The sequence below is a fragment of the Tenebrio molitor genome, chromosome 4 (genome assembly GCF_963966145.1).
Source record: "Tenebrio molitor chromosome 4, icTenMoli1.1, whole genome shotgun sequence".
NCBI lineage: Eukaryota > Metazoa > Arthropoda > Insecta > Coleoptera > Tenebrionidae > Tenebrio > Tenebrio molitor.
In genome coordinates, this window is record NC_091049.1 from 5,106,170 (window position 1) to 5,125,194 (window position 19,025).

General features: G+C 36.3%; 1 protein-coding gene and 2 long non-coding RNA genes across 8 annotated transcripts; all 3 read right to left on the bottom strand.

Annotated features, from left to right (window-relative positions):
• Positions 1–996: 996 nt before the first annotated feature.
• On the bottom strand, positions 997–17,084 carry LOC138129667 (uncharacterized). Of its 6 annotated transcripts, XR_011159322.1 has the most exons (9): positions 16,319–17,021; positions 16,150–16,251; positions 15,760–16,087; positions 15,039–15,594; positions 14,633–14,957; positions 4,177–4,618; positions 2,166–3,004; positions 1,852–2,106; positions 997–1,798 (listed from the first exon to the last, which is right to left on the bottom strand). XR_011159322.1 is itself a non-coding variant. In XM_069045940.1 (6 exons), exons 3-6 carry the CDS (start codon positions 15,794–15,796, stop codon positions 4,511–4,513), a joined length of 1,026 nt encoding a protein of 341 aa, XP_068902041.1. In that variant the 5' UTR covers positions 15,797–16,087; positions 16,150–16,251; positions 16,319–17,021; the 3' UTR covers positions 3,056–4,510. The 6 variants fall into 6 exon arrangements, 2 of the variants coding, with proteins under 2 accessions (XP_068902041.1, XP_068902040.1); XR_011159321.1 differs by having other exon boundaries at positions 1,852–3,004; XM_069045940.1 differs by lacking the exons at positions 997–1,798; positions 1,852–2,106; positions 2,166–3,004 and having other exon boundaries at positions 3,056–4,618.
• Positions 7,252–9,147, bottom strand: LOC138129674 (uncharacterized). The gene is made up of 2 exons (XR_011159334.1): positions 8,881–9,147; positions 7,252–8,675 (listed from the first exon to the last, which is right to left on the bottom strand). It is a non-coding gene; the product is annotated as an uncharacterized lncRNA (long non-coding RNA).
• LOC138129676 (uncharacterized) lies at positions 10,275–11,372 on the bottom strand. The gene is made up of 2 exons (XR_011159336.1): positions 10,909–11,372; positions 10,275–10,856 (listed from the first exon to the last, which is right to left on the bottom strand). It is a non-coding gene; the product is annotated as an uncharacterized lncRNA (long non-coding RNA).
• Positions 17,085–19,025: the final 1,941 nt, after the last annotated feature.

Consider the following 19,025-nt stretch of genomic DNA (forward strand, 5'->3'; position numbering starts at 1 on the left):
CCTCGGTCATTGGTCGGTACGCGTTGGAAAAGAAGTGTATACTCGTGGTCCCGTGGTTTTAAAGATTTGTTCTCTATCTCTGTCAGCTGCCATCATGCACTATTTGAAAAAAGCGGAAATGTCGCGTAAATGCGCACTGCCATAAAGTGGTACTAAATGCAGAGCGCACCATGTGGAAAGATCCCAGCAGAGGGCCAGCAGTGTCACTACTGTCACTAACGCTTGCGCGTAGTTTGAGAAGAGTCATAAACTGGTACCAGAGAGTGGCCGACTGATAACGCATCTAAAGCATTGACGGTATAGGGCTATAGGGAATGCTCCCTCCTGTTAATACTACCTCCATGGTTGGAAGAGTGGAGATGGAGACCCTGCGTTTGCCGTCGAGGTCTACTTCAACCCTTCCGAAATCGCTTCAATGTTGGGTCGTGTCCCGAACCAGAAATCAATTGTTACATGGGTCACTACATTCAGACAAACCGGGAGTGCGACAAGACGAAGAACTGGAGTTTCACTTCAATAAGGGGCAATTTGTAGTAGAGAACTCGCTCGCCAGATTTGGCCCCTTGCGATTTTGTTTATGGGTTTTTTTGAAATCTCGCGTTTATATCAACCATCTAAGGACCCTACAAGACCTGAAGGCCAACATCCGTGCAGAAATTGCACATCACGTGACGTGAATACGAATGAATAATCTCCGTCGGAGGGCGTAGTCCTTAGCATTAAATTAAGGTACAGTTGGTTGAAAAAAAAAACGGGATCTGGCAGAATAAAATTAACACATTTTTACAATTTTTTTATAGTGTGAAACCTTCTTACGAGAGATAGGTTAGAATTAGAGTCAAAATTCAGACATTTTAAGAAATTATTTGATAGGTATTGTCAAGTAGACAATTAATTGACAAATGGACAAAACCAAATTTACATTAGAAAAATTTTCGTTTCCCGTTTTTTTTTTGCAACCAACTATTAAATTTGTGTATGCATTAAATAATTAAATTTCAATTCATTTTATATTAATAAAAAAACTTAATTTAATTCACCTAATAAGTTAACACAACATTTATTGATTCTGAGGCGGTACGAAGTTCGCCGGGTCAGCTAGTAATATTATAATATTGACAAAGTAACCTAAGAAATTTTGGAGTGCAATATTTTAATTTCTTAGGCACTTTGTCAACGTATTCTTTTTCAAGACTTAAATTATGCCACACGGCAATTGCGTCTGTGCACACCACATTTGACTTGCATGTTTCACATGGAAGTTTTAATTTTTTTACGATAAAACCGCTAACGTAGCCTAAACTAATTTTAGTTAAATATGAATAATCATAGGAAGGTATAACAAATTCATTAAAATTAATCAGTGGTTCTACCTCCGCTTCTTCGGCGACGCCCTGCGTGACAAACATTTTCACCGATGAGAGTATGTCTGCAGACCCCTCCTATTGGCAGAAAAAAATCTCCAAAGGATCTTGATTTATGTTTCTAGTTAATAGAAAGTTAAAATCAAGATCCTTCAGAGAAGTAACTATTTCCTCCGACCCACGTAAGGTCACACTTCAATTTTTTAGAGAGGGTGGAACTTCACGTTGCCCCGATTGCAAATTTTTAAAAAACATGTTTTGCAAAGCTCCACGTGCTTCTCTCCAAAATGGAATGTGACCTGAATGTACAGACGCAGCCCATTTATATTCTTTCCTTGATTTATTGAACAAAGTGGAGGCGTTGACACTGTCGAAGAGTCGATCAAAGAACTTCAAAATTGTCGCGGTATCTTTCAAATTTTGTGGATCCATTCCTACAACAGTACAGTTTTAGCTTAACATCACTACAACTGAATTTAAAACTTACCTTCAGATGGAATTCTCGATAACACGGCCATAAAGGACGCCACTGAATGGTTGAATACCTGTGCGGCACAAGAAACCTTCATTTTCTTCATTTTCGCTACGTACACATGGCCGTCAGTCATCTTTGGCATGGATCGTAGTTCTCCAGATGTATTATCTGCTTCATATGCATAAATAATGTCATCCCACCTGGCAGAGATTAGGTCTCCTTCCCGTTCCCAATACACGTCCCTTTTCATGAGGTTATTGCGGATTCCTTTCAGCAAGTGAGGAGAGTCGTAAATGTGTATAACACTTTGATTTCGTACATCATACTTTTTTAAGTGACGTGCATCATGCCTTCCTGTACCTGACCCTTGCACAAGCTGGTTCACAACAGAAACATTTGTTGCCCCCTGGTCGCTGACACTCGCTACAATTCTCAGGCCAGCTTCTTCACAATGGTGAATAACGTTTCTTATATGTGCCATTAAGTTGGCAGTAGGCGTTGTTCCCCTGCAGAACGTAAACATTAAGGGTTGCTTCCACTTCCCAGAGAGACCCCTGATCATGAATACCAAGGCGTGGTCAGCAATGATGTTGCTTTGTTGCAGGCCAGTGTGAACAAATCCATCAAAGCCTTATGTCTTCCTATTCACATCGAAATGAGGCTCAAGGCTTACCTCATCAAACAGCAAAATGCAATTTCGCTCCCGTTGTCTTAATTGCCTTACATTGGCTTTTAAGTTGTCAAAGAGAGCTTCATTGATGCCTGCATCGATTGGAATTCTTTGCAAGAGCGTCATTAAGGTTTTCCTTGATGGCAAAGAAAATAGTTTTGACATTGTGCGGTACGCTTTACCACTTTGCTTATGTAAAATAAGTCCTATGATTTTATCATCCAGGGAGAAGCGACGACCCTGTAGACTTCGCGAAGCAAGCCGAATTTGACTTCTCACAAAATTTGCAACAGCGGGTTGCAAGCTAGATAATTGCTTATCTAACATAAGACCTGTGTCTAGCTCAGATTTTTTTCTTCACGAACAGTCTTCGCTTTTTTAATTGTTTAACTGAACGCCTCAAAATGACTGCTTTTTTGTATAGCCTATGTGCTTTTGGTGTTAATTCTGTCTGTCGGGTGACACCAACATCTTGGAGCAACAGATCAGATGCACCTGCATAGGAGGAAAACAATTAGTAATTCTGTATTTTAATGAACATACCAATAATAAAAACATTAACTTTTATTGTCTTTCACGTGATACAAGATGTCCGCGAAATGGCGCACTCACTACTTACTAAAGTTGACTCAAGTTGCAAAAAACCACTTGTCGTTTGCAATAGCATTTTTTTCATATTTTTGAACCAAATAAAGGCACAAAGGGACCAGAAAATCATAGTTTGGGTTGAATATTTTCCATATAAGTAAAGTTTTAAAGTAATTTCAAATGACTAATGCCATAAAAGTGCTGTTGCAAATGCAAAGTGGTTTTTTGCAACTTGCGTCAACTTTAGTACCTTACCCAGGATGATTAAATGTTCATGAAAAAAATGTTTCTGACAAAAGAATAGATTATTTTTATTATTATTATTAACAGTAACACAATGTAAACAAAAACATATTCGTACCTCATTACCTTGCAGTGTCGCCGTAGTGGGTTTAAGATAATTTTTATAAATAGGGTTATTAATATGTAAAGAGGGTTTTACAACTAATGACAATGACATGAAATTGATGTCCGAAATTTATTAGCTGGCATATTTTAGTACTTTGTGATAATACATATGTACGATTAGAGGTAGGTGTCATGACAATTTAATACATTTATTTCGAAATAATTGGGCTGTTAAGTGCCACTTTCAAAGACCGCCAAATCACTAAATAAGTCCAATACATTTTTTTTAACATTGTTCTCACGTTTACGGTAATCTCTTTTCTACATCGTAGTGTGCCAGTAGTGCGCCATTTCGCGGACACCTGTATGTATCGTGCGTTCAAATGAAATCCTGGGCTGGGAAGGCGTTGGAAACCGTCAATTGTTGTGCTTTTTTAAAACGTAGATTAATTGGAGCATGTTAACAGCTAACCTAAAATTTAGAGCCAAACTGTTTCTTTCTTTGCAATGTTTTCCATTTAACGTAACATAACAATATGTTAACGATTCCTATTCTCGCAGCAAATGGCTAAGGGCACCCTTTGCTGAAAACAAACATGTTCAATTATATCCTGATTAAACATAAACCACGGAAAATTCAAACTTTACACTGTTCTAAACGGTTTCATCTTTCCAATGCTTGCTCAGCCCAGGATTTCATTTGAACGCGCGATATGACAAACATTACATACCAAGTGATGGCGACACATTCTGTATGTTTGGGGTTAAAGGTTCAAATGCAGTGGAACTTGAACTTGTAGCGGGGCCAGATTGCTCTTCAATGGAACTTGTCACAGTTGCTTCCATTGAACTTGTAGAAGGGCCTGCTTGCTCTTCAACCAAACTTGCCACAGATGCCTCCGTTGTAACAGGCCTTGGTATGTTAAGAGTCGGAACAGTAACACCTTTCCGTAAGTACATATTCGTGGTCACATCTTGTCGAAAATGTCTATGACAAACTCGATAGTTGTTGTAGAGCTTGGTAGGACTGACCCCTAGCAGACTGGGATTTCCACAAGCTTCAATCTATTTCATCAATAATTCCAAATGCATTCGAGGATTGGGAAAACGATGCCTGTGAGATTTCTCATCTTCACATCCAAATACGGCACATTTTTTTGTGTATCGCACCATCTGAAAAGTTTACTTCATTTACCAACTACATATAATCCCACCACATATGTGTAATTTATTCTAGGATACACGTGTTTGATATTAGTTTCCTTCTTTTCAGTATATTTAATACGGAAGTAAAATACGCGCTATTAGTGAGGTTATGTATTGAGGTAGGTTAGTTTTGTTTGCTTCCAATCTTCCATGCTTATATCCACCATCACGTGCGAAAAACGAAAATAGCGTTATATTTTTATATATCAGATTTTTTGAGGACTTTTTCGGTTGTGGACGACGTACGGATTTATAATTTTGGAAGAGATTGAGCCGAACAGTTACAAATAGTAAGTATAATATAATAATTTAAGCGCAACCGATTTAACCTCAATTTAGTTAATGATTTTAATTGATTTATGTTCACGTTTCAAATTTAAATATGATATAAATGATATTATAAATTACATTTTACGGTAATGTTGCAGTTTAAGGTCCTACTAGTACGCACCGCTACTGCGCACGGGGAATACGTGCACGATTTCTTCTCCCACTTTCCTCTGAATTTGAGACGACACTAAAAAGAAAAGCACCGATACCTCCGCATTGCCAACTTATTTTTTTAGGGAAAAAATTAAAACTCACTAAACGAGACGACTGATTCAAATATTCAAATTAGACTAATTATATCAGTGATTCAAATAATAAATTTGAAACCTTTTTATGTATTGTATTGCCCAGATTCAAAATTCCACTTCACGGCTACCAAGTAGGCCTTGGTTTGTTTACCAAAAATGGAATCCAGTAGGCCATGGTCAAGAAGTGACTTAAGGAATGGTGGGAGGAGAAAGCGCTCTTTTTTCCACCCTCGCCGGAGGCAAGACGTGTTTGGTGCGTGCAGAGTGTTTTGTTTAAAAATCTCGTGTTTTTTTGCTAATTCCCACTGCCATCCGCTGTTGAATTAAACGCTTTTCATTCGCGAATTAACAGACGGAGTGTTTTCCCGTGAGATTTGGTGCAAATCAGTGATATTGACGCTGTCCCATTTTGGCGCCACTGTTTCCCTTTGTCTCACGCGTTACACTAATCTTTGTTCGAGCCAGGACTGTGTTTTGTTGTTACAGGTATGTTTTGCAGGTAGAACAGCATTGTAAATATTAAATTCTGACATGCTAAATTCACAAATTTGTTAAAATCATAATTTGTTCGTATCGGAAGAAAAGTTTGTGTCATGGAATTGGGAAAGTAGTTTAGAGCGACATCAGCGTTCGTTTCGTCACGGGCTGTAATAAATGTTCCGCACTTCGATAGGCATTGATTGGTGATTGGGACTATATAGATCACTGCACGTTGTAGTTTCGTTCGCTCAGCGTAATTTCCTTTCCTTTTGTCCTCGTCCCCTCCGAACCTACGCGTGAGATTCACGTACACACATAGTAGTTGTGTGCCTCTTCCCCTCCGAACATACGCGTGAGATTCACGTACACACATGGAAGTTGTGTGCCTCGTCCCCTCCGAACCTACGCGTGAGATTCACGTCCACACATGGAAGTTGCACAGTAGATTTACTCATTCAGTAGGGACAGCTAGGGTCGGCACCTTTGAAGTTTCGTCAGCCAGATTTTTTAATAACATGGCGGTATTGGCGGTCCTTGCTAGAAAATGCCATAGATGGCAACACCATCGTTCGCGGCAATTTAATTCATTGCACTCAGCCAGACTTGAGTTCTGAGAGAAAACGCCATATGCATTGATTTGAACGACAAAGATGGACAATTGGAAAGATGCAAAAGTGCGCTACGGAGATTTTTCTATTTCTATGCGTCCGTTTTCACCGTCGGTTCTACATGGTTGGTTTGCGGCAAATAAAAAGGAACTTAAGAAACGGAAAGAAATTTTCTTTCTATCAAGATACATGGTTCCAGTACTGATCTCTAAAGGTGTTTTTTTTTTTTAATTTGGCGTCGAAGTTGTTGTTGGAGAGGCGGTTGAGTCCGCACCACTCATGTAAAGGCGTAAGATTTAAACAGCTGATCCGTGATCCGTATAGCCCATTCACAATCGACTCTTCAACGCCAACTTCGACGCCAAATTTTAAAAAACACCCGTTGTAATGTAGAAATCAGGGCGTGAAGGCGCCAAAAACAGCAGCGCCACGCTACGAGCATCTTGTAAAGGACCGCCGCTGCGAAGACATGCGTATTCGAATTTGGCGATAACCGAAACAGCTCCGTGTCCCTACTGAATGAGTAAATCTACTGTGGAACACAGAACACAAACCTTAAAGAAGCGCAGGCTCTGTACAAATTGACAGCAATTCCAATGACATTTAAATCGGCCATATTGCGTTCTGGGACGCGGGAAATTCAAATTATACTTGGCGAGCCATGCTGGCGGGTAATTTGAATTGTTCTAGATATTTAAAATTATTGATTTTCAATGTTACGTTCGTTTATTTCGTTTGGACTGCATTTTTTTGTGTTTTTATAGATTCTAATTATTTAATAAATGCTATTAGAAATAAACGAATCAAAAAAAACACAAAAACAGCAATCCAACGAAATAAACGAACATTGATTATGATGGATTAAAAATAAGACAATCGTTTATATTAATCTAAATATATTGTAACTATATATGTATAATGAAAACGAATTATGGCAGGTATACATGTGTATTGCGACAAAAAATAAATATTAACAGAACAGAACAAACAAAAATATAAACATGATTCTGCATGTAACAAAAATAAAAATATAACAACAAAAAAACAGTTCGATGTTACGATAAAACTAAAAAGCGAATTCTATACCTACATAACAACATAAATATAATAAATTTGAACAAGCAACAAAAATAAAAATATAATTCTATGAACAACAAAGAAACAGTTCAATGTTAAGAAAATTCTGTACATAACATAAATAAAATAAAGTTGAACAAGCAACAAAAATAAAAATATAATTCTATGAACAACAAAGAAACAGTTCGATGTTAAGAAAATTCTGTACATAACATAAATAAAATAAATTTGAGCATGCAACAAAAATAAAAGTAAAATTCCATAAACAAAAATAAAATCTAAACAAGAGTAGCAAAATCAGTCCGTTCAATTAAATCACAAGTTGCTTGGTAGAGGCATCAAAGAAGTTCCCAGCATCTCAGTGTCAGCAGCTCACAAATATGGCAAGGCCCATGAAAAAGAAAATATATTAGTAAGGAAATATAAAAAATATTGATATAAAAAATAGTGACGAAATATAAAATATACATAATTTTAAGTTTATTTATTGTCAGAAAAGAAAATATTTTAATTTAGATACTGATATTTATCAGAATGATCAATTGTTGTAGACGACTTGGAAACACTCTGTGAATCTATTTTACAATAATCATGATCTGAAGAAATTAGAAGCAAACCGTCACCTGTGTTGGATGAACCCTGTTGTGTACTGTTAATGTCTGTGGTGTCACTTGATAAAGTACTAATGGTGATGTTAACGTCTGTAGTGTTACTTGATGGTGCATGATGTGAAAATGTACTGTTGTCTGTATATGAACATGAGGGTCTTAACAAAGCTTCATCAACGGGCAAAATAAATTGTGAGGTGTTCGCGGGTTTGGGAACCGTTTGATATTTAAGGCGCTCTTGTAAATGATTAGTATAATCTGATTTATTAAAGTGATTTTCACAAACATAAAAATTTATACAATTAACTTCATCAGTTATATTGCATGCATTTTTCCATTTTTGAAGAGTTTCAGGATCTCTTGGAAATCTATGAAATTTAAGATTACGATATTGTGTTGAAATTAATTTTGAAAAACAAACATTTTTACATGATGGATATTTGCAATTTCGGTAACGGTGTTGAAAAGAAGCTTTGATTAGATTCGACATGCTGTATTATTTGTGTTTACAAAGTAGAGAAATAGTATTATGTAATGTAGGTATATAGGTTTCTACGTAAATTAATTTCAAACTAACAAAAGGAATGCTTCGACAGAGATACGAGTACTTACATAAATATCCTTCTATCCTGTCCTGTTATGTCCTTTGCCTCCTGTTGATACCATACAATACCTATAAAGTGATAAAACAAATTAGTTCGGTATTGCATGTAAGAATAATAAATAATTATTATTTGTTGTAGAAAACTTTCCCTCCAAATCAATGCATTTGATACAATCTATTATTATATAAACAGGCTATTCAAAATGTACTTCTACTATTCACTAAAATAAATTACACATTCACCTATTAATTACAACATATTTATGATACTTACTCGTGAAAAAACGAATATTTTAACTGCTTTTGTTTATGGCAATTCAGGACATAACCACAACCTAACCAAACCACCCGCTCACTGAAACAAATGAAATTAAACAGCCAATAGGAGAAACGCCAGATTTGGCGCAATAAATGACGCGTGCGCACTAGCCACATTTCCTTCGTCATTACCCCCACTTTTGCGTTCTAATGGCCGACAAACAAATGTCATTTGAATTGCGAGTTAGGCAATACAACTTTCACCCCCATGCTGTGGAAGTTGTGTGTCCCGTCATCTCCCTTCCGACCGGCATGCGGATGTAGAAATAGGGCGTGGGGGTGTCGCATGCGTTAGAGGTTGTATAGTCTATCCAGTGATAGATTGTTGACAGTCAAGTATTCATTTCACGACTCCCGTACTACGCGAAGAAAATAGTACCGCGGCAAATTTAAAATATCCCACAATGTTACTAAATTACAAAATGAAGTCTTCATACACGCGTTGAATTAAGATTTTATTTAGGATGTCTCAGAATAAATGTAGGAGACGTGGATGACATTGCATGACATTCTTCGTAAATTCTAATAACGAATTCGAAAGAAAAAGTGCCCTAGGATAATAATTAACAACGTAAGATGTAGGCTAAAAAATTTATATATGATAATAAATTTATAATGTGACATGAATTAGTTTTGGGCCAGGAAAATAAAATAACGACAAAACTTGTTTACTTCTACATTTTTATTTTTATCTCACCTGGTACAAGAAGCTAACACATTCACTCAAAATGGGGTAAACGTAAACATAGAAAAAACGCATGATTTGAGTGATTTGACCATCTATTTTAGTCATGTACCTATAATACTGTCACTTACCAGGGGTTGAATGTCCCCCCCCCATCTCGTCTTCAAAACGCTACATCTGCAAATAAACCAAATCTTTTAAATAACTAGTCATTACCTAGGTGAAAACTCAAATCACTATCACTATCGTCACTTTCAATGTCAACATTAATCACCAGCTCCTCAACAGACGTATATATCTCTTTTTCAAAATATTGTCTTATAATTTTATTGGTATGACCTATGTAATGTGTCCATTGTTCTGCAGAGACCCCTTCTAAAGCTGTCCTCCACGCCAAAATTGGATTTTTGTTCTTCAGAACCTCACTGTCATATGTTCGCTTGGTTTGACTCCATGCCATTTCAATCGGGTTAAAAATACAATGATATGGAGGCAAACGTAATGGTTTATGACCAGCCTCATGAATAACACGATCCACTACGTAGACAGGACTTTTATAATTTTGTCTGCATAACTTTAATAAGGTGTCCTTTTTATCTGTCTCAGAAAAATGGATATTGTTATTTTGAAGCCAGGTCTGTAAATGAGCTTTTCTCCATGCACAAGTTGGTTTCTTTTCCTCCAAGCGACTATGGTAACTAGCGTTGTCCAGAACAATTATTGATGGTTCCGTCAAAGCAGGTAATAATTTATCTTGCAACCACTCTTCAAAAGTTTCTGCATTCATTTCTGAATGGTAATCCAATGAATTCTTTTTGCTTTTGAAGATGAGTCCTGCCCCTTCAATAAAATTCAAAAGTATTGCAAGACTTGAACGTTTGTAATGGTAGATAAATTTTGAAGTGAGCTCCTGGCCTAAAGTATCCAACGTCACATGCTTTTCTACAATTAAAAATTATTAGTTCTACACACTTAATTTCCTAAAATAATGACCCCAGAAATCTACATGCAAAATAAACTCATAAATTAAGAACAAAAAATCTCATTGAATAAAGCACCCTTTCTTCTCTCTTACTCTGATGAACCATGTCATATAAAACAAAACGAATTTCTTGTTTAATATTTGGACCCAAATCTGTCGTACTATTTTTGGACCATTGCCTTTTAATTTTCTGAGGCTCCTCTTGTACTGCATCTTTGTATTGCAAGACTGAGTTCTTACTAATACCCAAACAAAGTGCAGTTACCTACAAAAACAAGACTTAAAATGATGTGTTAGGTGTAAATCATCAACAGTACCTCAAGAGCAGATCCCAAACACAAATTTCTTTCCTTAAAATAGGTGTATGCATTGGCAATCATCTTTTGTGCTGTCACATTACCAGCGACAATAATATAGCTTCTCTTGGCCTATCAAACAGTTCATTAAAATCAAACGAAAAACCAAGAATCTTACCTTTGACTGAACCGTATTTGTTATATCACTTAGGCCACTCATTGTTTAAAGAAAGTTTTTCCTTCGAAAGATTCTTAATTAAATAGTTTATTTTATAACACTTTGACGTCCTACAAACACACGCTGACAGGAAGCTGACAGGCACCTGACAGGTCGGAACCGTGTAGGGTGTAGGAATAAAAAAGGCGCGAACACTGCCAACGTTAAAGCGCATCAACCCAATGTCCCTATTGATATACATTGTTAATGTCTAGGGAAATTTCTTTTTTTCACGATATTTGAAAAAGTTGAATCTATGGCTGGATTCACTATAGTAATGTTCACACATGTACTCGGTAGTTGTTGTATCTCCATTTAAACGGCTCGTGACGAAATCGCGCGTCCCCGTATCTCAACTGTACCGAAATGAAATATTTTATTGTAATTCGTGTTTAAGAAAAATTTGTTATGAAGTTTGAAAAGATTCCGCCTTTGGGATACCGTTTACGGGGGTTTTATCGGTCCCGTTTTGCAATAACCGCGTTTTATAATTTGTTTATTTTTGTGTTTTGTCGGGAAAAATTCGTTCATTCACCTTAATTCAAAAAATCCACTTTGTCGGTTCGTTTGGCGTATGCGAGTGCAACGTGAGATTTGGCATTGTGTCTAATTTCTTGTTTGTCTTTATTTCTTTAAAAATTCACCGTTTGCTATTTCGATTTTGGTAAATTATGTATTTTGTGTCGCATCGTTTAATGCTGTTTATTTGTGTATACCTTATATTTTGTTTTGTTGCCATCTTGCGTTGCTCGCTTCAAAAATTCAAAGTCATTGCGGATCAAATAATTAAATGAAATAAAAGTTTGGCGTCTCTCACATGTGTGTTTTAATTAACTGGAACCCTCATCGTTTGCATTCCGAACCTTTTCTTTTTTTTTCCGCCGAAAGAAAGACACAACGTAGGGCTCCTCCGATTCGATGACGATGACGATCACGATCACATTTGTTACCGTTTGCGCAGGTTCAAATATTTGTCGGAAAAAGTAATGTCTTCAAATCATTACAGTATATGTAGTTATATGAAAAAAATTAAAACTTGTTAAAACTATTATGAAAATAAAATAAAAAACTGAATTTTGTTAAATTCATTTATTTTAAAAATTGTGTTGTGCTTGGCTAATATGTAGTACAATAAAAACACTCGGATATAGTTATACATATAAATATATTTACATAAATCATAATATACCTAATACAATACAATAATTTAAAAAACTGGTCATTTCTTATCTGCAACACAGTGACATTAGCAAAATACAGGTGTCCCAGAACTGGCTCCCCAGAGAAAACAGGCATGTGCCGACAACAAAAGAGACTCCAAATTCTGCTAGCTCAAATTACCCAGTTATAAAGTTTTAATTTCACCAATCCCGGAAGCTCGTCCTCAGGTGTTACTAAAAATCCGATCGGTTGCTAAACAACAACAAAAAATCTCTGATATCGCACAAATCAATAAAATGTTTGGGCAACTGGAATTTTGACGTTTTCCGATATAAAAATTCGTTGACGTTTATCTGTCATCAATATCAAGACTTGACAATTGCAAAATTCGAAATAAAACAATAAAAATGGCGATTCTAAAAAGATCCGTTTATTTAAATAGGTAACAATGTTAAAGCAGATGTTCGAAATGACCACCATTCATTTGTATGCACAATTGTGCTCTACGTAACAAACTTCTTGTAGTAGCGTTAGTTATCATTTCTTCAGCAACTGAAACAAAGCCTCCTGAATTCGAACTCTCAGATCAGCCTCTGAATTTATGGGCCGCCGATAAATGATTCAGATCTGGAGACCTGGCAGGCCAATGATGCGGTCCTCCTCGACCGATCCAGCGCTGTGGATATTGGTTATCCAAAATTTCCCGAACGTTTTTGCTAAAATGTTGGAACCAGTCATTTATGCGATAAGCAAGAGATATAATTTCAAGTAAATCAGGTAGCTCCGTGCCAATGAATGCTCAGTTCATCTTGCCCCCGTTAATCTTGCGGGGAATTCAAACGGTCCAATCTAGAGCCGGGGATTCGGAATTTTAATAAATGGAAGGATCCACCACGCTTATACTTGCCAAACGATCGCCCAATAGCCCAGTCCACAAATTAACAGAAAACCTATGTTGAAAACCTCTAGGAAATAATTCTCTTGGATTTTCCTGTGCCCAGATATGAAGGTTGTGATATTTGGAACAACCTTACCGGCAAAATAGCGACTCATCAGAAAACAGTATCCGTGACAAGAAGTGCGGAGCATCGTTTTGGTTTATTAACCATAGATAAAACTCTCGCCTAATTGGATAATCCTCTTGCAGAAGATGTTGTACTCCTGTATAGTGGTACGGATGCCTCCTATTATCAGCTGGAACTCTCTGCACCGAACTCTTGGATAAACCCATTTCACGAGAAACTGTTCGAATATTCCGGGTGCCGTCTTCCTCAAGGACATTCAATACGGCTTCCTCGTGTTCGACAGTCTTGGAGCACCCCCAACTTCTTCTTCGAACTGGCTGCATCTGACCCGTTTCTCGACCCCGAGCGATTAATTTCAGGATTGTTTTATGATCCGGATGACTTTGTCTTTGTGGAAATTGTTCACGGTACAACCTTACTGCTTCACGTGCATTGTTCCCACATCGAGCAAAAGTAAGAATCATATCTACGTTCTCAGAGGAAGAATACATGTTAAATGATACACTTGAATTAAATATCGCAGCGAAATTGTATAACAAATGTCAAACTGACGTAAACAATCATTCTAATAAATGTAGTGGACCAAATCTAATGGACAGAATTATAGAGGTTTACGGATAAAAGGAAACCTAGGCAACGCAAAATTGCGATTATTCCACCTTAATGATGCTCAACTCTAATTGGTCAACTTCAGAATGTCTTTTCTCGGTTATCATTTGAGATAGGACTTTTTTTCTTCAAAATACACGTTAATATATTCGCCCTAAGGCTCCCTTTTTTTCTCTAGGGAGCCAGTTCTGGGACACTCTGTATAATTACAATTTGCCCAGCTTTACCGTTTCGCAGGATAATAATCTTGTTTCTCCATTTTCCTTTTAGTCGATGCAGGAGTGTTGGTCTTTTGTTCTTCTTTCATTATTATATTAATTTTTCTCATTACTCTCTCGTGGGCTTCTTGATCCAATCCTTTTAAAAAATGCATTAAATTTTCATCCTCGATGTTTCTCTTTGTTTCTTTATCAATGGATAGGTCTTCAGTAGCAATCTTTTCTTCAACACATTTTTTAATTTCTTCCTGGTGATAATTTTTAATTTGTGATGGTTGTTCCTTTAGCATCTCCACAACACTATCTGTAACATAATTAGTACCCACTCTCTCCTCATACATACATACCATGTGTATGTGTTTGCACATGGTATTTCTCACTGCATACTCTGGGCATTCACATCTGTATCGATGCACACATACCTTGCACACTCTACAAAATAGGGTCCTGCACTCACTTTCACATATCTCATTGTACATTACTTCATAAAATTGGTCACCTTTTGATGACTTTACCTTAAATTGTCCAAAAGCTTCTTTAATTATCTGTATAGTGTTCTTCATTTCTTCTGCCTTTTTATGCGCCTTGATAACAATCCTATCTTGATAATTCCCTGCACTTGGCCTCTCAATGCTCAAAATCCGGTGCCACATCTTGATGTCAACTAGCTCCTCCAAACTGTCCAAAAGTTTTTCAATTGTGATTTTAGTCCTCCTCTTTAGCTGATTGCTCTTCAAAAAATTGTTCAAACTCTTCACTGACATGTTCATATTAATTCCAGCATTTCTTCTATAACAATGGGCCCACATCTGAATTCTCTCCTCATCTATAAAGTAGTATCTAAAACCAAAAAAAAATTAAGTATTTGCACCCTTCTGTAGGTAGTTAAAATAAAATATGTAATAAATTATAAGAACATGCCTTTTTAAGTACTTCAAGAAATCCACTTCATTAGCTTCTTCTAGTTTTTTAAAATATTCTCTTGATAAGCATTTAAACCTCTCCTCATTGCATTCATTCAAAATCTTCTTCATTTCTCCTTTCATTTCCTTTTTCATGTTAGCATCTTTAATTTTGGCTCTTCCCTGAATATTCCAATTCTTCACCACATGCCATGTGCATAATAATCTTCTTGGTGTATTTCCCATTGTCTTCACCCATGCATTATAATATTTTGGATCATCATCTGTCATAAAATATAGTGGTTCCAGGTTCTGTCCAATTTCTTTCCGGAGTGCTCCTAAAAAAATTTCTTGAATTTGGGTGTCTAATCTGTTCGATAAAAAGAAAGCCACTGGAAATCCTGCATTTCTGTCATCCTTCACCAGCATTATTGTCAAATCCATCCCTTTTTTGTTTGTGCAATGTGTCCCATCCATACATATTATATTGTTGAAGTTTAATAGTTTGTCTCTCATTGTAGAATTCATGGAACCTATAGCAAAATCGTCGTCCTTTAATAAGTCATGCTTCTCTCCTAGAAAATATAACCAACACCATACTAGAAAGCTCCAACCACCATATCTCACTAAATCCCTTTCGATAAAAATTTATAACTAGTTGTACATTAAGAAATAAAAGCCCAATCCCATCATAAACTATGCCAATGAGTTAAAATTAAAAAAACATGTAGTATAGGTACCTGGTTTTTTGAAAAAAAAAAGCAAAATTTTGACCATTTGTATTCCATTCTTCAACCTTCAGTGTGACTGCTACCATTTCATTCTCATCCCTCTTCTTTCCAATATTGTGCTTCCTGTATAAATAATCCACGTCCTTTCTGTTTAGCAAATGTTTTCTCTCAAGTTTTTCCTTGTCTGGTTTCCTTGCATCTGCCAAAATCCTGTCAGTTGTAACACCACATCTCAACTTCTGCACAACCTCTTCTTTTTCTGTTCGTGTTAAATGATGAGCCCGTACTCCTTCTTCATGGCCGAAATGTGTTTTTTGGTAAGTCACTGTAACTTCACCTATAAACAAATATAACCTAACTATTAAACTGACAGCTAAGTGTCATAAAATTACTAATTACCATTTTCTAACAATCCCACTATTAATCTTGAAGGGCAAACACCACGCATCTTAATTGTACCTCCTGATTTTTCTGTTCTTTTGGTGTAGGCTTTTTGATATCCTTTATAATATAACATAATCATGCAGAGAATTTATATTACAATCATTTTTTTAATGTTCAATAATACCTTTCGTATCACTTCTGTTGCAACTGTACTCCTTTTGTTTGTAATTTTGTTCATGTCTTGCCCTGATCAATGCATAATTGCTGTCAATCTTCTCCAATTTCACCCACTCTTCATATTGTTGCTGGCTGGAAAAAGAAAACACTAACTTTTGTAAACATACCTTGTGAAACTCTTCGATGTGCTTGCTTAAATCATTGAAAGTCTGGAACATAAGTTCCCTACAATCTACACTTGGACATAACACGTGATTTTTTTTTTCTTTATAGCTGCTGCTTCCTGGTGGATTATTCTAACGTGCCTATTCATCGATGAAATTGTAGCAAACCGTTTGCCACACCGTGGACATCTTCTCCCATCGACATTTTCTGGAGTTTGTTTTTGAGATGTGGAAGCCTGCGATAAATCCATACCTGCTTAAACCTAAGACTTAAAAAATATTTAAGATGAATATTTGATTATAAACAACACACAAAATACGGTATTTTGTTCTAACGAACAGATTTTTAAAAGTTTAAAAGTTAGCCAGATTCAGAAATCAGAACGAATTTCGAAACATGGATAAAGGCGCGAAGAGCGTAACTCAGGTTTACCAAATTGTGATTTAGTGACTTTTCAAATTTCAATTCCCCTCCCCAAAAGTTGCATTGGCAATCCGGAGGTACCGGTGCCTTTTAGTGTCGCCTCTGAATTTGCAGTATGAAATGAACTTACACCGTTGCCAGATTTATTAAAGAATTAACACGCTTTGTCCGCGCACGCTTTTCCCGTGCGCTTTTCTCGATTACATGCGGAATCAGGATTGTTCAGATTGTTCTCCTTTTGTTAGAGTTAAGCCGGCCTGTGATATGTCATTTGGTGGGGGTGCGCGAAAACGGAAAACAGTTGGACGAGTCCATCTTTTGTAAAATAGGGGTGTTCAACAGATTAAAAAATCAGCTGATTTTTGCAGTGACCGGTGAACGAGTAAAAGTTTCCATTTAGCTGTTTTTTGAGTAATTTAAGTGATTTGTTGTGTTTTTTCTCCCACCAAATGACATATCTCAGGTCGGCTTAACTCTACCATAGGGAAACAATTTTTTGTTTATGAAAAATTGTGAAGGTGTTTAAATTATATAAATTCGACTAGTAGGTAACCGTTTGCACCGTCGTAGCTTAAAAATAAGAAAAACATAAAACCTTGGTTACAATTATTAAAATCGTAGCAACAATTGTTTTTAAGGTTGCTTTAAAAATAAGGAACGTCGATGCAAATGGCCTTAATAGTATATTATATATTGAGGGAGAGAAATGCATGATTTTTCCTAAGGTGCAGTTTGTAGCCAGAGGGCGAAGCCCGAGGGCTACAAAGCACCGAGGGAAAAATGAGCATTCTCTCCAGAAGTATATATACTATTTTTTTCACGGTAGGGAGTAGAAACAGCACAAAAATCTCAAATTTTAAGAATAAAAAAATGATGACAAATGAGTTGTCATCTTTCGATGAATTTAATGGAATTAGTAGTTGCCTTGACAACACAATTAGATTTTTGTCACAACAGTCAAAAAAAATGAAAACTCCCATTAGATTTTTGTCACAACTGTCAAAAAAATGAAAACTCCCTAGGGAGCAAATATTTGCTCCCTAGGGAGAAAATGCTCTACTTCTGTCACAATGTTGACATCCGAAAAGTTGATTTCTACTCCCGATCGTGAAAAAATAATATTATACCCCTTTTTTCGTAACGTATGCTGCTTTTTTTGTTCAAATTTCTGAAATCTGGTGGCGCCATCTTGTGGTGTAAATCGTAGGCATGCCAGCCATATCGATCTATCGGTATAACATAGACATCTACTATGTCCTCTAGACAAGTGTAATGTCAGTGCTGTAATGTTGGTGGTCTATATAAGCACTACAAAATTACATTTGAAATTTGAAAAGACTTACAAAAGATTTTCGCCAATTTGTTATAAATAGATAATGGTTACCTATTCGTGAGCATGCCAGCCATATCCATCTGTCGCGCGTTCAAAGGTTGGAAAACCGTCAATTAATTGTGTTTTTTTAAAGCATAGATTAATTGGAGCATGTTGACAGCTAACCTAAAATGTAGAGCCAAAAATATCTTTTTTTTCTTTCTTTGCAATGTTTTACATTAAAAATAGAATAACTTAACAATTCCTATTCTTGTAGACATGTTCGATTATGTCTTAATTAAACATAAACAAATGTCATCGTGTCAAATGGCGGGAAATTCAAATTAAGAGCACGAAGCTAATATGGCAGTTCCAATTCAATAATTGTACTTTTCACTTTTGTGATTTGTTACTTGAATAATGTGTGAGCGTATTTTATTATTGAAATTTTTTATTTTTTATTCTTCAGAAGCGCCCGTACTGTGGCGCCCTCATCGGCGAAAATTGGCTCTTTCTCGGAAACATTTTCACAATGCTTTTTTAATGAAATGAACAGGCCGGTTATTATACAGCAGGTCGTGTGCCGAATATATTTCTCCTGAATTTTAACTCGTTGCTATGATATTTGGAAATACAACTCGTGCTGTTTCAAAAGCAAAGAGGTTTTTTTGCAACGTTCTTAAATTTGACCACATCTGATAGTCTAAGATCCCAGTGCATGATTTCTACGTTCATCTGTTTTTTAATCAAAACAAAATTTTTATAGATAATTATGAATAGAGAAATATGTTTCTGCAGGGTTGCCTATCAAAAT